Below are 19,990 nucleotides of genomic sequence, written 5' to 3'. Positions count from 1 at the left end.
AACATACTGATTGTATCCCTCGCGAAGGCCTCGTCTTGTCCTTACATTGACTGTCATTATATAATTAAATAGAGATAAGTAATTATTGCAGTATCCAATGCTGCACTCTGATCAGCCTGCCTTCTTTACTAAACATGGTCACAGTATGGATGAAACTATGGATGAAATCATGATCGACACAGATCTGTATGCACATCTGGACTGAGGAAACGTATCATGCATTATAACACATATAACATATTTCTATTGCCATTTTTTTCTTATTTTAAATGGATAAAATGCATTTGTTTTGTGTGCATATAACTAATAGAGGAATCCATTTGGTGTAAAACCTGTTAATTTGACATTATCTAGTAAAAAAAGGACAATGTTACTTTTTTCTTTTTTTGGGGGTCTTTTGGCTATGCGCTATAATTTATCTGATCCGAAAGTCTAGCACGTGACGTCACCTATGTTTACTTTTACATTAGCCACGCCCTCTGCTAGCAACTTGTGGCTAGCTCGCTACCGAGGAAGGCAGTGCTCCCGACATCTGCTCCTCGGACGCTACCCCGAAGCGAAGTCTGTCCGCCCGCGCACAACTCGGTGAGTAAACGTCGATTTCGACCGACCGACCGACACTCGCCGAGTGTAGCTGGAATTAACGGCGACATTACCAAGTGTTAAAAACGAGGAGAGAAGACTGAGAGAGAGGAACGTTTCTTAGGAGCTAGCGTGAGGGGAAAGGTAGCTAGCTTTTGTTGTGCGGTTAAACGTAACGATAAACGTCTCCCGCGAGGTCGGTGGGAAACTGTCCTCCGGGCGAGCTGACATTCAATATTAAAGACAGCGGGTGTATAAAACTAGGTTATCGATATATAGGTCAACATACTAACTTGACCCCCCCCTCCCCCTCCTGTATTCTCCGTATTATCCGTATTCATGCCCAGTTTAAAGCCCAAGTTATCAACGCAAACGTCCGACCCGATATCGATTCCTTTTTTGATCTCAAGTCAATGAAGGTCAACCAGTAATTTATATCGTCAGCTAAACTGCCTTCGTGAGAGTAAAATGCGAGTGTAACGTCGGAGGAGTTGATCGCGGGCTGCAAATTGTGTTCAGCACGCGACGTGAGCCGAGTTCACTTCTTACAATATGAACCGTGATATGAAAACGATCGCATTGACTAGTTATTGATCGATCGAGCAGAGAAGGTGAAACCAATGTGGACTGACACCTCGACCAATTAATTGTTTGAGTGCACCACACATTTAAATTTAGATTAACTATGAAAGTGGATATATATATATATATATATATTGCAATACACTTAACTTTCTAACATTGGCCTGATGGGCTGAAAGATAACAGTGGTGTTTCTAAATTGGTTGTGATATCTTTCTTTACCTTTTTTATACAGGGCTCATATTTTAATGCAACTGCAGCAACAACAAAAAAACTGTGCAATGGATTATCATAGACATTATGTGTTCCAGTTTATCAAAAAAACGGTGTGATCTGCAATATCAACAAATGATAATTTAGTGGGAAAACATGTATTTCGTTGATTCTGATGAATTATGAGAATCTTGCGGATTCCCGTGAAAGCACTTCTTAAGGGAGAGGGTGTACATTGTTTACTCTTTTGGTCTCTCTAGGACCCTTTGCAGTGTGTTTCCTCTACATTCTTTGAAGAGTGGTGCCCCTCACTGGCGGAGAGCTGCCCCCGTGGTGAGAACTCTTTAAAAACAGTAAAAAAAAAAAAAAAATCACCATGGGCTCATTTTTCTGCAGTCGGTAGCCCGGCCGTTTAAATTTTTTCAATCCCACAGTATTCAGATAATATCTGTTCTTGAAATAATGCGTAATGGAACTAATGTGGAATGGACAGACTCACCATCCTGGTTCATACGACCCAAATATCCCCTGACGTCTTCCAAAAATGTCGACAGGAAACGCGGCCTTTTGTCTTCGGAACTAATCCTGATCCCGAAAGCAAAAGTAAACGCCGTGGAAAACCTCACCAACGACTGCCTGTTTTGATTAGATAGGGTTTAGGTTTACATTGCAGGAGTTGTCTCGGTTCTAATCACCTACACACATTGTCGCCAGACATAACTTACTATTCGGTCAGAATCTATTAGTCATTCTCAGATGCAGGAAACACTGTTTTTCTTGTTTAATTTGTTTGTAGCTGATGTTTTGATCACGAAGGGAAAGCTAATCAGATCATCTGTCAGATCTTGATGTTTGCTCTCAGTGGTGCTTAGCTGATTGATTGATTACCATATGGATTTGAATATGTGAATGTAGTTGGGCTTATCCCTGAGGCTACGTGGCCTGTTTCATTTGAGGCTTTCTGTGTAGGTTTCCATCTGCTCGCATTATTTGTTTGCCTTCTTTATTTACCTTTGTTTATGCTGCTTAGCTTTTGACTCAAACACGCCCAAGCTGTATACATAAAAGCCTACTTGTGCATTGTACTACCTGCCACAGACGTTTATCGCACCACCTGGTTAATGGTAAATTGTTCCAGAAGGAAGATATGTTTGCACATAAACACGGACCCAGGGCCCCTGTGTTTACAGTAGCCATGGCAGCACTAGGTTATTCAACAAATAGACCTAGCTTGTTCCTCTCTCACTTGTAGAAGAGAATGTTTGTCTTAGTGTGCAGAGCTGTAACAGTGTAGTTCCTAACTTTTTAATGCTGTCACTTTTTTTTACATTCGAGACGGGTTAAGCTTCATGGTGAATGACTACGTAATTGGTTAGTCGTGTATTGATAGATCATCTTGGAGAAGGGACCTTATCACCTTGTGAAGTAAAAGTCTTTTCGACCACACCCATAAAGCGGCATTCTGATTGCCTGCCTCCCGTATGCCATTTTATTGCATTGCTTTATCCGGTTGTCTTCATACTTGTGTGTGTGTGTTTCCTTTCTCAGCTCGGTGAAGTCCAGATGCATGAGTCTGGGTCAGAACCAACAAGCCACTTCATTCCAGCCAATCAGACAGAGAACGGGAATAATAGTGAGAATGAGAGTCGAGTGAGGAGCAGCCAGTCTCCTCCTCCAGAGGCACAGAGGGTCAGTAACACATGTTGTGATATACAAGTCTTTGCATATTCCACCTAAATATGGCATGCAGATGATGCCGAAGTTTAAATGGTTTGTCAATTAATTGATTAGTAGTAAAACAGAAAAGTTAAGCTGCAGCTATTTTGACAGTAGCTTCTTTGCTTGACTCCTCTTTCAGAGGCAGAATGGCAAAACAAATATCTCGTCTCCAGCCGTACAAATGTGAAGATTTGCATCTTTTTATGTCCTAACATTCTAGTAAAAAGGATATCTTTGCACTCTGGACTGTTTGAGATAACACAAGTCATTTCAGGATCGCTGCTCGTGCCACCTGCATTGTGTTTTACTGTTCTCTCACATTTTATTGACAAGATGCATAGCAGCTGGATTAATAATAACAATAATCTTTAGTTGCATTCATAGTACATATTTGTTCTGGGAGTTTTTCTGGTCTCAATGTAGTCAGATCTATTATATTTTTATGGGATATTGCTGATATTATAATTATAATTATCCGTAACATTTTCTCAAAACCTTCAAGATGAAACTATTTTATGGGGGCATTGAAAACAAGGAACACATAGGTTCATGTACGACGGGATCCCGGGCCGCAACATTTAGATTTCCGACTGCTTGAATTTAAAACGTGGACACGAGTGAGTGATTGGCTGCTTGCTTTGCTTCATGTGATCGTGAACTGAAATATCTTTTGGGTTTCTGGCTGTTTGTTGGACAAAACTAACATGTTCATGACATCCCTTCAAGCTGCAGGAAACTGTGGTGACTTTTTTTTTATTAAACAAAACTATTAGTCTGATAGAACTGATAGGCTTGATTCATGCATAATGAATGGAAGCTTCTTTTTTTTACGCCGCGGAGTGCCGCTCTATTAAAGGCTGCATAGGGGTATGTGTAAATGTTTGTCTTCAACACAAAAAATATGTGTGGCAAGTGTGAATTACAATCGGCTATGTTGCATTTTTATCCATGTACAGCTGGTCCGTTATCCACACGTCACATCCTTTTCATATTCATAAACACCGGGCAGACGCCACACACGGTTATATGAGATTGTGGGGTACTTCTGTTTAGCTATTTTTACATGTAAAGGTATCAATTTGAAGATCTCACTTTGACTGTCTCGGTGTCTTGAAACTGCAGTGGTTTATATTTACGCTGAAAGGGTGGGGGGTGGGGTGTTGTTGAGAAGGGGGGCGGGGGGGAAGAGGGGGGCGCAGCTCCTGCTGGGCGGAGGGATCAGTGGTATATTGTTGGTCGCATTCATGCTCGCAACACGTAGGTTAACGAAGCTCTTTTTAGGCAGCCGGTTATTGCCGAGCAGCATTTGTTGTTTTTCCAGCGCTTAGACAGACTATCAGGTTTGTCCAACTCATTCTGTGTTCATAATAGCAGGCCAGTTTTAATTTTGTGCATAGTTAAGATGTGTCAATGAAAACAATGTCACATTTCTGGTTATTGTGTCGTGTTATTATTTTATTTTTAGATGTCCTCTTATTCAATCTTCACTTGAGTTTGTTTTTGCCAGGGCCACACCCATCAGGGCATGTTAGTAAATATGATATCTCATAAGGGAAAGGAGATTGTGTTCTTTTTTTTTTTTTTCTTTCGGCGTTCCTAGTTGCCGTCAGTCATCTCGGAGTTCACAAGACCGGTCTTGCGGGAACAGATCCGTGTTTACACTCAGTTTGCTCATTGGTATGACTCTCAACAATAACAACAACAGAAGATGTTTGGACTTGCTGGCTGCCATGGCAACAGGGATTAGGCAGAGGCTGTTGTTGTGTTGATGGTGTCCACAGAAAAATAGAGGGGCCAACTGGCTCTGTTTGTGGGATAGACCTGTTTTCATTGCTTTGGTGGCCACCTCTGGAGCATTGGATTTCATAAGAAAGGACGAAGTAGGAGGCAGTCATCTGTGATTGTTAGCCTAAAGCCTGTGTGAAATTCACTGTCAGTTTGTTTACCCCATTCAAAACAGACTCTGCCTTGGAGAGAGATGTTTGTTTGTGGTTCAGACCTTAATTAAAAATACGAATCTCAAGTTCTGTTTTCATAAACAGGCTCTGTATGCTTTTTTTTATTCATTATTTATATGTCTGTGCAATTTTGATTACTCTGTTTATGTTTACTGTAAACATCCCTTGAGCTGTGGGGCTTGACAGTGTGGGGGATGGTGTGGTAATTGCTGCGTGCCTCGCAGAGGATGTTGTTGTTTTTGCGGTTCTGGTTGTTGTTGTTGTTTTGATGGAGTTCTAATTCCCCCAAGACATCCGATGTTGTTGTTGTTATGTTCGTTTTTAGCAGAGATGGCAGGGAGGGCCAAGTTCCTGTTGCTAGAGTGACCACTGAACTGAGAATAATAAATAAGTAGTAACTATACGTTGTTGTTTCTATTTGATCAAGAGGCATAGGAGTGGACAATTAATTGATCAATTGTCCACAGAAATTTAAGTGGCAATTATTTGTGTAGTCGACTGGTCGCTTTTAGTCATTTTTGTAAACTGCAAGGACGGAGAGAATAATTACATTTACATTGGATAACATGTTGACGAGCACGGTCGTGACCTGATTACTGCACAGCTTTGGCACAACAAACGTATGACAGCATTCATACTTTCATTTGCTAAAGGGTGTTGTGCAATTTAAGTCTAACCAAGGCAGGTTATATGAGGTCTGACTTTAGGGCCCTTGTACTGACGGTGCTTTTGAGGTTAGAGAACAAACTCCTTAGTGAGAGGGCACATGGTGTGTGTGTGTGTGTGTGTGCGTGTGGGCGGGCGGGCGGGGGTTTCACAAAAAAACTACTGTCCAGCTGTGGAAACGTGTTGAGAGTTGTTTGTTGATTTTGGTTTGAATTAATTTGGATACAAGGAGTTCGCCACTACAAGTTTTCTTTTTTTATCCGGTCACGCTGCTGTGACTGTGAAACTTTTCCTTTCTGAGGTTGTGTGTGTGTGTGTGTTTTTTTGTTGTTGTTGTTTTTTCTCTTAAAATCACTGCTATAAACTCTGTTTAACTGCGTAGATGACAAAGCAACAAGGTTACTCCAGCAGAAACGAAGCGGTGACTCGTAATCCTTCACCCTGATTAAAGAGATACGGTTTCTCGTTGACATGTAAACGCGCTGTAAACACTTGAATGCAGCCCAAATGGATTGAATGGAAGCAGCTTGCACTCGCATACGCACACACGCACACACGCCCCCGGAACGGCGGCGTTGCCTCCGTCGTATACGGTCGGCTATTAAATTGTTCCCTTCCAAACTGTTACGCCTGAGTGTTTTTTTTGTTGTCATCTGTGGATTTAAACTAACATTTTGTTTATGTTTTTCCTCCACGCTGCAGTTTCCAGTGTCAGTATCTATGATGACCCCACCAGCAGAGGTCTCTCAGCAGTTGCAACAGACCCCACAGCAGCAGGTCCTCAGCCCTCAGCAGCTCCAGGCGCTTCTCCAGCAGCAAAAAGCCCTCATGCTACACCAGGTAATGATCGTACGCTTTTGTGTTTATCATATCACCCACATCGAACGCGCTGCTTTTATTCATTTTAATGTTGTATTCATCTCTTTATTTCTGCAGCAACAAATTCAAGAGGTCTTCAAGAATCAGCAAGAACAGTTAAATATTCAGCTGTTGCAACAGAAGAATGCTGGGATTGTGAGTCAAGAGGTAACCTTTTCTTCTTCTTTTTTATCCGCCATTACAGCTTATAATTCCTATTTTCTGTGATGCATGTTATATTTCTCTCCATTTCATCTCCTTTGGTAAAGCGTCTCGGTCGTTCTTGAAAAGTGCTTCCTCAGTAAAATATTGTTATTAGTATGTTTTTTTTATCAGGTCATCAATATTTGATCGTTGTAGCAGTATTCAACATGCAACAAGGATAATAATTTTTTTAATGAGAGGCAGGTCTGATTCAGTTTATTAGGACTAAAGCTTAAATGAGTAATTATTATAACCAGTCGCTCATACCGCACCGGCCTGTGATATCACTTTCAAAATGTCCAGTTCTCTGTGACTAACACATCAGCTCGTGTGCATGCATTTGCGTGATCTCATCAATTAACGGAAATTTATAACGCATAGTAGGCACTTGGCAAAGTGTACGAGGCAGCAGGTGTTGGAGACGAAGAAAATAATTGGATGTGCTCGAAGCAGAAATGTGATAAAGAACATAAGCCGACGTGATTACTGCTCAAATAGATGTTTGTTTCGTCTTTAAATAGCTGTTGGCGCGAGCTAATGACATAACTTTTGTGCGTTAAGTGATTGATAGCGCCCGCCTTTTATGGTCACGAGCTTCGTGCGTGCCACACTTTTCAACCCCCCAAAAATATTTCCTCTGTGATATGCAGAGTCCTGCACATTTCTTTATCACACCGTCCTAGAATCTGAGAAAGATTTCAGATTTTTCTGTCTGAATCAAACTGTAGACGAAACTGAAAACCAGCTGTGTAACCAGCTCCGCTGACAAAGGTGCAATATTCTAACTGTGCAATATCCTCACATAACTTTCTTCCACCTCTCAAAAATGTGCAATATTCGCATATAAATCTCCTCTTTTCACAATCCAGGAACAGCACTCAGGGCTAGCCTATTTATGACATTTGACCTCTCCTTGTTGTAGAACTTGTTTTTAAAACTGCACATTACCACCTTCTGTATAGTGTTTTGTAAAAATATTTTTCTTTCTTATTATAGTGTGTTTTTATTTCCTAAACTGTTTTCCAATGTGTCTGGACTGTTGGTCGATGCACAAATGGGAACTAAAAACCTTGAACTTGAACATGAAGGCATTCACTGACAGATGTCGTCTCCGTGTCCCAGTTGACAGCTCAGCAAATTGCCATCCAGCAGCAGCTTCTTCAGGTGCAGCAGCAGCATCTCCTCAACCTGCAGAGGCAAGGCCTGCTGTCGGTCCTGCCCACCAGCCCCATGGCACTCACAGGTATGCCGCGTTGCTGTTTGAGGACGTAAACACTTGAAAGGCTCTCGGGTAGCGACACCGAGGCAGCGGCCGATCGCTGGGCGTCCTGCAAAAGAGCCATCTGCACGAACAGATTTACTCTCTTTAAGTGGTCCAGACTTGTCGTAGGAGTCGTGTGCAATTAGTCTGCAGCTTTCCGCGAATGGATTTTGCTTTTCATTACTTTGAAGCCTTTTTTTTTTTTTTTCTTCATTTGAAACCCCGAAATAAATCGCTCTTAATAATGCTAATTATCTTGCTTGACTCTGCAATTGAAATCATAAGGCTGACTATAATTCTAAATGTATCATGTAGCCGAACAATATCACCATTCATTTTAAATTGGATGCGATCGCGTAACGCTACACTATCGATATCAACATTGTGTTTTTCCACGTTGAACCATTTATTTCAGTGCTCGTATTTGTTACACTGACTCGTTTTTATTCAACAGCATCCTCCAAAAAAAATGATCATAAAGTTGAATCGCTAATGTATCAGACTGAATTAATTTGAGTCCACTGCACCTAATAAGCTCACTGAGTATACGCCGGTCTTATGATCTTAAGCTAATTTGGTTAGCATTACAAAATGACTCATGCAAACGTAGTGGCACTCCAACGGTTTATTGATATTTGTATTTCAGGCTGTGACAGTGGCAGCATCCTGTCTGCCGGTGGAGACGCCAGAGAGTCCTGCAGTCAGCAATCTACCTCCAACGGTCACCACGCTCTGCTCCAGAGGACAGACAGGTGAGCAGACGACACCCAGCTTTAGTTTCTATGGATCCGGCCTCGAGCGGTGCCCGCATGTTGACTCCCGAGATGCATCGTTGATGGTTTGATTGGCTTTGGTTTGCAGAGACTCACTGGAGGAGAACACACAGAATAGCCACGCGCTGTATGGAAATGGGATGTGCAAATGGCCGGGCTGTGAAACTGTCTTTGGAGACTTTCAGGCATTTCTCAAGTGAGTGGTGAAACCATGATGACGTGTATATATCAGATGGAGGAAAAATATTTTTTTAGATTTATATTTTATTGGAGGTTAATGTGTACGGGAGCTGTAAATGTCACATTCATAAAACACTTATTTTACTACCATGTGTTTTTATAAGCGCCGTGTTAAATCGGAATAATTTTTTCATGTGAAAATTAAAATAATTTTTTCCGTCTTTTGCTCTTGGTCTGTACAACTTGTTGTTTTTCTAAAGCACGTCCTGATTATGAATGTGTTTGTCTGCAGACATTTGAACAGTGAACACACGCTGGATGACAAGAGCACGGCACAGTGCCGTGTGCAGATGCAAGTGGTTCAGCAGCTGGAACTGCAGGTACGCATCTGATTTATTTTTCTTTGTGACGATATTTCAAAAAGGGACGAAACATCTTTTGATTTATTAACAGCGCTTAATTTTACACATAACTTAACCACTACTAAGAGTGGTGTATCCAGTCCATTCCTCAACTATTGGAAAAAGAAAAGGAAAAGCTTAACATTTAAAAAAAAAAAATTCAGGAGAAAAGAAAACCCTGACGGTGAATGCATGACAAATTTTAGCAGCGGTGGTGTGTTTTTCACACCGGGTGCTGGAAACAGAAGTGATGTCGTCAGATAATACTTTTCTCAGAATGCCAGAAACCGTCACCGGCTGTAACGCCATCGTTTTGAACACGCGCTGTGAATTCACCAACTCTCGACTTCTATTTCCGTCTTCTCGTCTCCTCGCAGTTGAGAAAGGACAAAGAGCGTCTGCAAGCGATGATGGCTCATCTGAAGTCCTCTGAACCCAAAGCCGCAGCTCAGCCCGTAAGTACCTGCCCGGACCGGTTTCCCTTCAGTGAGAATAAATATTGTTTTGCATCTGTTGTTGTCCCCGACTGAGCCGCCTTTGTTTTTCTTCCAGGGGAATCTGTTGTCTAACGTGTCCTTCTCTCAGGCGACATTGCCCAAAGGCTCGCCTCCTATGAGTCTGTCTCAGAGCGCCACGGCGCCGTCCACGCCCCTGACGCCGCTCTCTGAATCCCCTTCGGTCCTCACTCCCAATAGCATGTTCACTGGAACCCCGGTGCGGCGGCGGTACAGCCGCTCGGTGAGCCAAGGTAACGGTGAGCTCATGAATCAGATCTTCTTCTTTCACAAATGACGCTTAATCTCATGGGGCCACGGAAAAGGGGGCGTGTTTTCTTATTCACGATCATATTTATTTTCTTATTCATTGTATCCTACTTCTCTTTTAAAAAAAAGAAAAATCTTCTGTATATGGTTATGTTTGAATATTGCTTGTTGATGTCTTTCCACAGATATAGTTGATAATAAGGAGTTCTACTTGAGCACAGAAGTTAGACCTCCATTTACATATGCGTCTCTCATAAGACAGGTAACGTGTACTTTGCTCTCATTAAAACGTTGTTATGCTGCCTCCTGCAGCAGATCCACTTTTTTTTTTTTATTGCCATAATTCCTTACATGCTCTTTTTTTTCTCCCTTTTTTTCAGGCGATATTTGAATCACCTCGCAATCAGCTGACATTAAATGAAATCTACAACTGGTTCACAAGAAACTTTGCATATTTCAGGCGCAATGCAGCTACCTGGAAGGTATGAACCGTGCTGCATTTAAAGAAATTCTTTGGATATTAATATATGAAACGGCGGGGGGGGGGAGTCTCTGGAAACATTTGCTTGTGTTTTTATATATTTTAATGTACACATGCGATACGTAAGGCACGTAAGAAGTCCTGACGCTATTCCTTTTCTTTGATCTTCCAGAACGCCGTCAGACATAATCTCAGCCTCCATAAATGCTTTGTGCGTTTGGAAAACGTGAAGGGAGCCGTGTGGACCGTCGACGAGATCGAGTTCCACCGGAGGAGGCCCCAGAAGACGGCTGGTAGCGGGTACGACGTGAATAAATGTGTATTTTCACATATGACATTATTGACCTTCTAGCTCCACCTAGTACGCACAATATTTACTGTAAGCAAGTTTCATGGGCTAAGTCTGAGTGTGCTACAAACAAAATCGCTTTTTTTTTTGTGCGTGTTCACGCAAGCAAACGGACGCGCCTCTGCGAACAAAGTCAAATTCCACAAAACCTGAATCGCTCTGAAACGCCCCCCCCCCCCCGAGGCTACGGGCCTCTCGGGTTTGTGAGGAGAATTGATGGCGAACGCCTCGTGGTTATTTTAGTCGGCTTGTCATTACTTGCCACGGTTACTCAAACCTTGAGCATGTGTGGATGTTCTGAAACAAAGGGACCTGGAAGTGCAGTGTGTATGTTGGCAGGCGCTCACAGCGCCAGGACCGTTTGAGGATATCCGACGGAGCCTTGCCCTCCTTAGCTACGCCGGTCGAGTTTCCCCAATCGAGCTCGGCACATAATGCGTTTTATGATTATAATAGTTGCAGATTTTATTTATTTTTAAACAAGACGGGTCTCTGATTTCAGATGTTAGCTCCAAAAGGTTGGTTACAATACATCCTCCTGCTGACTTTTTACTGTTGGCAACTGACCCGTTGTAAAACGAATCCCCCTGTAAAAGGTTTTTAAATATGCATTTAATGGCTTTAGCACATGGTATTGTGTTTTTAAAAAAAACAAAAGGGAAACTGAAAAAAAGTTAGTAAATGAAGTGTAACTCTGTTTCTTCTCTGTGCTTATAGGTCTCTGCTGAAGAACTCGCAGAACCATCAGAGCTTAGCCGGGTCTGCTCATCAGGTTATTATAATAAGTCAATATATATACTTGTATAACACGAGGCATGTCACAGCTATATCTGTTGTGTGTGTGTGTGTGTGTTGATACCGTGTTGTAATGAGAGCGTTAACAATTTCAGAGTGTCGGTCTCGACGGCAGCAACTCTCTCTACAACCCGGCCTTCATGGGCAGCATCCCATTTCACTCCCTGCCTCATGTTCTCCAAGAGCAGATGCACGGAGTCCTCGCCAATGGATCTGGATACCAAAGTGACAGCAGTGCAACGCAGTCCCCTCCTCAAGCTTTGTAAGTGCCTTTTTGCTGAGCTGTGATCGGATGTTAAATTATGCGATCACCGGGCCTGATTGCATGCTTGTTGTTTCTTCCGGTGTGTTTTGTCAAACCAGCATTAAAGAGGAACAGGGGGATGAGGAGATTTGCGACGGATATCCCTACGAGTCCCCGGAGAGCACAGACGAGCATGGCCACAGCCCAGAGATGCACCACGATGAAGACAACGGCAGCCCGGAGAGGCCAAACCTTCACCTCGATCGTGTGCCGTCTCTCTGACCGCGAGGTCCAAATTGTCCACTGCAAGGCAGCCTCACTCACAGCCGGTGTGACTTTGTATTCCAAACGTTTCCTAAAACAACTGCTTCATCTACTTAACCAAACACTCTCTTCTTGGGGGAATTTATTTTCTTTCTTTTTTTTTCCAGCATTTCTTATTTGTTGTTGTTAATCTAGCTTGTGAGATCACAAAAACTCATCTGTTCATGATTTTTCTTATTTTTTTAATATATACACACACATACACATATGTATGTGTATGTGTGTGTGTATATATATATATATATATATACACACACACACACACACACACACACACACACACACACACACACACATATGATGAGCAGAGAAGCCAAAGGAAAAGGAACATTGATAGCACTTCACAATGAAACGTTTCCCCCCCTTCTGTATAGCTACTTCATGCTATGTCGGGGCCTCGCTAGCTGATTTTATTTTAGTAGTCATATTATATGAAAATTTGTAGAAGAAATAAAATGTTCTCTGTCAACATGATCTGATATATTTGTATTTAAGGTAAAATCAATTGATGAAAAGAATGTGTAGCTTCTTTATACTTGTTGGTCTCCTCCCCCCCCCCCCCCCCCCCACCTCGCCACAAACATTGCTGGATTCCGCTCTAATTGAGCTCGTAAGAGTAGAAAATATAAATTTACCATTATTGTAAAACAATGCATCTTTATGAATAATAAATCCCTCGTGAAAAATGTGACTCGTGTACGTGTCTTTGATCCAGATTTATGATTTCCACCTCTCCCAGTCAACGGTAATGACTACTTTTAATGGAAGAAAACAAAAAGAATCCAAATTCATATGCGTACTATAACCTCGTCCACAGACCATTGCGCTGTTGGGAGCACTGGTTGAGGCAACACGATACATTGCGGTGAGATAAATGTGTGTAAAGTTTATTGTTCCGTTATCATCCGTCATTACTTACTGTATCCAGGTGTTTGATAAGTGGCCCGGCTTGACTCTCTCATCGATATAATGCCATAATTGAATGGATCTTGTATGCATTATGTATCAATGATTTGTCGTTGTGCTTCCTGATTGGCGAGTATTGATCGATGTGGAGTGTGCTCACAATGTGGGAGTGTGCACGATGCTCGAGCTCACTGGGGGGGGGGTGGGGTGTGTGGGGGGGGTGCACAGTTGCAGATGCCGCCGATCACACTGTTGGATACTTAACCGGTACAGACAGGTAATCTTAAAAAAGAAAAATATATTTGGTAGAATTATGAATGAATGGGTGTTTTGTTCTTTTTTTTTTTTTACAACATTTCCTGCATGGTTATTATTTAACTTGACATGAAAACAGGGTGTCGCAATCCTGATGTATTGCTGTCTGTCTTTAGTGAAGTTATCGAGGTTGTTTTGATTCCGTTATTAAGGCAGCGCTTTGCATGTGTGTGTGTCACTCTAATATTCTCTTCATAAGATGACAGCTCATTTAAAGCTTCCTGTGAATAATCCGGATGGCATCGAGCTCGAGAAAATAAGGGACCACGAGTCTGATGGTAGGTTGTGTCCTCCATGTCTGAGCCGGATAAATACTGCTCAGATTAAGTTTTTTATATATATATATATATATATATATATATATATATATATATATATATACAACTGCATTTTGATTGATGTATGCATGCCAATTGTTAGTGGAGGAGTATATTTTCACACTGTGTATGTATGTATGTATATATATATATGTATATATATATATATATATATATATATATATATTTATTTATTTATTTCCTCCTGCCCGATTTGCTCCAGGAAACTAGATCCGAATAAAAGCTTCCAAATCAATAATCTCTCCTCGCTGAAGTTTTTATTGAGCAAGCCTCCTCCATTATACACTGCAGGTCTCACCTCCCTGACATACTGCATGTTAATGGTGCTCTGAATTATTAAAACTGCCTCATAGAGGTTCTGAGTAACTTATCTAACAGAGATTGGACTGCTGACTGAATTTATATCATTTTCTACCAACAATCTTTATTCTTAATGTTTTTTTTGGTTCGTTTTTTTTTTTTCAAAGGCAGCATCCCGAGCCTAGTGATGGACAATACACCCAGAAAGATGGCGGGCAAGCTGGTCAGTGAGGTCTGCAGACTGAGCACCATATCAGAGCAAGAACCCGACAAGCTGGACCCCAATCCCAGCTCCCATGATGCACTGGGGGTCAGTGAGTGGGCTGGATCCAGCTTCTCCATGTCTTCTGACAAGTTTAAGAGCAGCAGCAGCAGCAGTGGGTTCTCCTCTGATGATTCGTACCAGCCTGAGAGTGGAGGTATTGCTCAACTCTCCTTACTGGATGACACTTTAAGATATATGTACTTTTCTTCCTGTTGATCTTCTCTTCTATCATTCTCCCTCTTCACTCCCAACCAGATGAATGTGCGGCGCTTCTTCTCGCCTGTCTGCATTGTCGTTTTCACGAATTCACGGTTCTCCTGTCGGATACATGCGAGAGGGCCGTGAGCCGCTGCTTCCCCTCCTACAAATACGTCACGGCGTCCAGTGACCAGCAGGGAATGGACTGCTGCAATTACAAGCTGGAGCTGGACTGCAACTGCTGCGGCTCGTGTCAGGACGCAGGAGAACTTATAGAGCTGGCCATGGAGATCTCAGAGGTCTGCTACCGCTGAGAGGAGCCTGAGATCACGACGACGCATCCCACACACACACACACACACACATTATGAATGTTAAACTAACAGTATGGCTGGCTCCTCTTATTCAAATCTATGCCTTATTCAAATCAAATAGCGGCCTCGTGTGGAAACCCACATGATCTGTAGCCCGTGTGCAGGTAAAGACTGCCACCCTGTGAAACACATGCAGAGTTGGTTGAAATGATAAAAGATGAAAATAGGGGGGGGGGGGGCAGGAGAGTGTGGATGTTGAGCCATTTCCACGTCCTCTTCACTGACATCCCGTACGTTTTCCGTTGTCTCTCCGTACAGCATGAACGAAAGGAGACATTCAGGGTGCATGCTTTAATATAACAAGATTCACGAGTTACAAAACTGAGTGATCGCGGACATGGGGAAGTTATGGATTCATACTATGCATGAAAAGGATTGCTTTTGTAATTTATAGTGAGAAATGGCTCTTTAGTATCTAATATGAATTCTACAGGAACGCGATGATGCTGCTACACAAATAAAGTTCGATTTGGAGCATGAATAATAGCATGCTCTCTTTTTTTTTTTTCTTCTTAAAATATGTTTTTCCTCTATAATTTTGTTCAGGTTCATTGGTCAGCCGGTATGTTCACACTCTATACGTCCACCGGAAGGCCTATGCCCCACTGACTGGGTGGAGGTGAGGAACCCTTCCTATTTCGGCTGCTGACACTCGCATGTGAAACATGTGCAGGGCAAAACGCACGGCCATGCATTCCATATGCACCGTTGGTTATGTCGGTGGGAGGGAAGCACCATGGGGATGGGCCTAGCAGCTCTTATACGGGTTAGCCGGGGGGTGCCTGCTCCGAGCGTATCTGGAGGATATCATTGACCTTTGAATGTGCTCGTCTGTGTTCCACTTTCCTTTTCTATCGTCGGCTTGTTCTCCGTAACCAGCGAGCCTTTTCTCTCTCGAATGGAATCGGTGTAAATGACTACCTGGCTCCAGCAGTGGGCTTTCCTCTGCTGTGACAGGAGCAATCAATTGAACTCACTTAGCAGGCACGGCTGGTTAGCTACCTAGCCTGCTAATTACACCATGCTTTTGTGCTACCGCTGTACAGGACATTAAAGAAAGCATGAACCAGCGAGGCCGGACATGACCGGTTTAAAATGGCCGTTTGCGGGGCTGTCACCCTTTCAGTTACCGTGTCAACGTCGCTAATGCTAATCGCCAGCGAGGGTGGTTTGGGTGAGGGCGAGGATTGAAAGAATTTCCCCTAAAATGTAATTGGGGCCTTATTCCATCAACATTTTTTTTTAAGTATCAGCAGTAAAAGCAATTAAGCCTCATCTCTCATATGAAGGCAGATGTTAAAGGTGCTAATCATTGATTAAGCCAGTGGTTTTCCTGATGGCCCTGATGCACGTGGTTGACCAATAAACAGCAACCACGTGTGTGTGTGCTGAAGGTCTGCCGTGATCCTGATGAGCTGTGGGAGGAGCCACAGGCTCACCTGTGATGTCTGGAGTCGACTAGACGTCACAGGTGAGCTGAATCCACCATCAGAGCTCTTATGGCGCCGTTATGTTTGTTAACTGCTTTCACAAGTTAGTTATTCTATATTTGATTTCAAACTTCAATTTTTAAGTGGAAACAATTGAATTGTGCTCAAAGTTTAGCAGTCCGGAGTTTTGTTGTTGATACACAAGCTTCAAGTTTTCAGAATTGTGTGCATGTTTCCTTTTCAGTTGCGTATACAATGGTGAAAAACCATAGTGCAGCATTGTTATGCAATACTGCAAATATATGAATATTGCAATCATTTCATCAGTGGGCCATAGGCTCGATCACCTTTATATTATTATTATTATTATTATTATTCACAGTTTGATGATGCCACGTGTTTGGTTGGTTCTTTTAGAACTGATGTGATGCTTGTGTGTCAATACAATCTAACTTTGCTCCGAGCCAATGAGAATTTGAGTTTGATAATTAAGATGTGTAAATGCATGAAACAATGTCATACATCTTTGTCTGTTTGTGTAATTAATACAGAGCACACAGTTCATGTCAAAATAAAGTACATTTCCATCTCCCACTGTCCCTAATTCTGGTGCCTCATATCCAAAACGTGATGTCCTTATAGATTCAAGCCCTCAACAATTATATTTAAAACTGTGTATATTTTTTACCTTACTGCCAACCATTTTTAAAGCACTGTTGTCGAGAATCTGAACCCAAAAGGCAACCAATAAACATACATAATAAGCAGACTAATGTGAATTTGGTTCTCCCTTCTTTTGAATATGTATTAGTTGGCGTGTTGGCCACACAAGATGATCCTTTGTGAGCTGTCGTCCTTTTCGCAGTAAGTAAAAAAAAAAAAAGGGACTTTTCAAAGAGCCCCGCGGGAGTTCCCAAGAACCAGGATCAAAGACAACGGTATCTTCTGGCTTAGTTTATTAACAGGATTCATAAGAAATGGAGGATAGATGGATAACGTATCCCGAACAAGTCTCTCGAAGATGATTTTCATATCGCACTGAAATGGCCGAAGTTCTTGGCAACAGAAGCTAAACACAGCTAATTAGGATTAACATATTTCTGAGTATTTATCCAATTTATTAAAAAAGCTTGGAGAATTTCAGCTTGTTTGCTCGTTAACAACGCGGATGGGTCTCGTTGATGAGTCATCTACCATCCAACCAGTGTGTAGAAGAAGAAAGCGTCCGTGTTGTGACTAAAAGTCAAAAGGTCAACTAAGCTGACTGCTCCAAAGAAGGTGATTTGGAGCAATAAAGCAATGTTTTCTAAGTAGATTTATAATTATGCATAATTATATAATAACAATGAACATTTGTAATGATTTTATTTACATTTTTCATCCTTTCTGAGTGCACAGAAGGTCTTGTCACCGTTGCTTTTTTTTTTTGTTTCAGAGAGAATGTTAAATAATTTTTTTATGTATTTGTTAACATATATAACTGCTTTTTTTAAAGCAGTGCAGTATTAACAGATAATGAATGACAATTTAGTTGGAACAATATAAATATGTCTTTATACACATCTCCATATAACTATTTTATAGCATCTTATGGACATTTATTACATGTTTGGAAACTGCTTATACATATTAAATAGAGATGCATAAAGTGAACCTTATTATTAAATATCTGGATCTTCACCAAAAAAAAGTTTGCACGGTTTAGATTTGCAAGAAAAACACGAGCTCCACAAACCTTCAAATAAAACCTTTAATATTTCTCACAAGATAGTTTCAACATTGACTACCAACCGGTTTGCGTTCTCTAATCTGAAACCATTGCGTACAGAAACTATTGCTACATGCACCTCACACATTCTGTAACAATAAGAACAGGAGCAACACCAGCGGAGAGCATCGTCTGTACGAACCGCAGGAATGAGAGTGAGCAGAAGAGATCGAAAACAACGGAGCTAACATGGTTCTTCATTAGTGGTTTGCCCATAATGTGCCACAATAATTAATAGCTGGAAGATCCATTAAGAGGAATCGGTCGTTACCGACGGCTTTCAATTATGTGCTACCACCATCAGGTGTGATGCTAATGTTCATTCTAACCTGTCACCTTTCAGGGGTTTTCCGATGATTCATTACAAAATAAAGCTTATTTGGGTTCAGTCAAAGGGCGATGCTACCTGTGTCTATTGCACTAATAAGGCTCAGTAGCTGGCATTGGTGTAACCATGGCGGCCGTTCTGCGGTCCACTCCAGCTGTAATTCACCCCACGACAAAAGGAAATCAATTCACGGTCCACTTACGAGCTCGTTCCCGGCCTTCGACCGACAGACGTGGACTCGTTCGCTGTCCCGTGACGGCGGCTAAGCGATGAAGACCGTGGGATGTGGAAAAGCTCCACAAAAATAAATTATTAAGTAGATCTTCAGTTGTTTTTTTTCCCCCTCCTCCCAAACTACTGTTTCCAAAGATGGGTATCACTTCCACAAAAAGGCCTGATTGAAATCATATTTAGGTATCGCTGTCATTATGCATCCGCTAAGCTGTTAAAAAAACAAACAAAAAAACTAGCTATTTATACCTTTTAAAAAAAAGTATAGTACATATCATTTTGGCAGTCATCACATTGAACTACATTCACACTCGTCTCAAAAGGACGTTGGATATTCAGTACGACTTTGGAAACACTGCCTTCAGTGTAGAGTTTGACCGTAATAAACATAAAACAACATGAACGACCACGGCAACCTGTTCAATAGGAAATGCATAAAATATACATGAAGACATTGTGAATTAAATAATCATATGCATGAACGAGTAATTCATTACACGGTTAGGAGGCTACAGCCCTGCTAGCGGCTCTGTGAGGCACAAACAGGCAGAAATGTCAACCTGCTGGTGGTGCTAGATGAAAATCCAGAGCATAATTATTAGGATAATCCTAATAATTAGGATTCATCCAATCCAATTGTTGTCATATTTCAGTCTGGACCAAAGTGGTAAACTTGACCAACATCGCCATCCCTAAAGCCGCTCGTGAAATAATTAGATAACTTATCAAAACTCACTATGAAATGTTGTTTCATCATTCTTATTTTCATAGCATTGCGCTTTCCCCAATCACACTTTAAATTGAATTTTTTCCTTTTTATGACCGTAGTTTCAGCCAATCACATAAGCCTCTCAGCAGGAACAACAACAACAGCCTGCTGGCTGGGTAGCTCCTGTTGCCTCTGACCTCTGACCTCTTCCTGATCATGTTTCTTTCTCCAGAAAGGAATAACTTTAAAGGCACAATATTGCTAATAACACTGGCTGGGTAACTTTTGTAGCCACGTTGTGCTCAAGTAAAGTTTGTTTCTTCGTCTGTCGCTACAACATCGAGGACTCAGTGACGGCCTGAGGGGGCGAAGGGGTGGTGAACCCGTCTAAAAAAAAAAAGGGGTGGTGAACCCGTCAAAAAAAAAAAAAAGGGGTGGTGAACCCGTCTAAAAAAAAAAGGGGTGGTGAACCCG

At 41.8% G+C, this 19,990-nt stretch overlaps 2 protein-coding genes across 8 annotated transcripts; both read left to right on the top strand.

Moving 5' to 3' along the window:
- The first annotated feature begins 463 nt into the window (after positions 1–463).
- LOC117734214 (forkhead box protein P1-B-like) lies at positions 464–13,045 on the top strand. Of its 7 annotated transcripts, none has more exons than XM_034538404.1 (16): positions 464–585; positions 2,926–3,066; positions 6,423–6,560; positions 6,657–6,746; positions 7,905–8,025; positions 8,690–8,795; positions 8,905–9,012; positions 9,289–9,376; positions 9,775–9,852; positions 9,950–10,151; positions 10,347–10,423; positions 10,542–10,643; positions 10,815–10,942; positions 11,709–11,763; positions 11,882–12,048; positions 12,150–13,045. In XM_034538404.1, exons 2-16 carry the CDS (start codon positions 2,941–2,943, stop codon positions 12,310–12,312), a joined length of 1,749 nt encoding a protein of 582 aa, XP_034394295.1. In that variant the 5' UTR covers positions 464–585; positions 2,926–2,940; the 3' UTR covers positions 12,313–13,045. The 7 variants fall into 7 exon arrangements, with proteins under 7 accessions (XP_034394295.1, XP_034394296.1, XP_034394294.1 ...); XM_034538405.1 differs by having other exon boundaries at positions 473–585; positions 9,950–10,145; XM_034538402.1 differs by adding an exon at positions 1,638–1,710 and having other exon boundaries at positions 491–585; positions 6,423–6,746.
- Positions 13,046–14,421: 1,376 nt separating this feature from the next.
- Positions 14,422–14,990, top strand: mdfic2 (MyoD family inhibitor domain containing 2). Its single transcript, XM_034538025.1, has 2 exons — positions 14,422–14,632; positions 14,734–14,990. The coding sequence occupies exons 1-2, from the start codon at positions 14,422–14,424 to the stop codon at positions 14,988–14,990; spliced, it is 468 nt and encodes a 155-aa protein (XP_034393916.1).
- The last annotated feature ends 5,000 nt before the right edge of the window (positions 14,991–19,990 follow it).

This window comes from Cyclopterus lumpus, chromosome 7, assembly GCF_009769545.1.
Source record: "Cyclopterus lumpus isolate fCycLum1 chromosome 7, fCycLum1.pri, whole genome shotgun sequence".
Lineage (NCBI taxonomy): Eukaryota > Metazoa > Chordata > Actinopteri > Perciformes > Cyclopteridae > Cyclopterus > Cyclopterus lumpus.
This window is presented reverse-complemented; position numbering and strand designations above follow the sequence as displayed.

Excerpts from the sequence above, each read along its gene's own strand:
- LOC117734214 (XM_034538401.1), top strand. The coding sequence starts at position 2,941 with ATGCATGAGTCTGGGTCAGAACCAACAAGCCACTTCATTCCAGCCAAT. Across the intron at positions 3,067-6,422 it reads CTCCTCCAGAGGCACAGAGG|TTTCCAGTGTCAGTATCTAT; the intron begins GTCAGTAACACA and ends TCCACGCTGCAG. Across the intron at positions 10,644-10,814 it reads GCAATGCAGCTACCTGGAAG|AACGCCGTCAGACATAATCT; the intron begins GTATGAACCGTG and ends TTGATCTTCCAG.
- mdfic2 (XM_034538025.1), top strand. The coding sequence starts at position 14,422 with ATGGCGGGCAAGCTGGTCAGTGAGGTCTGCAGACTGAGCACCATATCA. Across the intron at positions 14,633-14,733 it reads GTACCAGCCTGAGAGTGGAG|ATGAATGTGCGGCGCTTCTT; the intron begins GTATTGCTCAAC and ends ACTCCCAACCAG.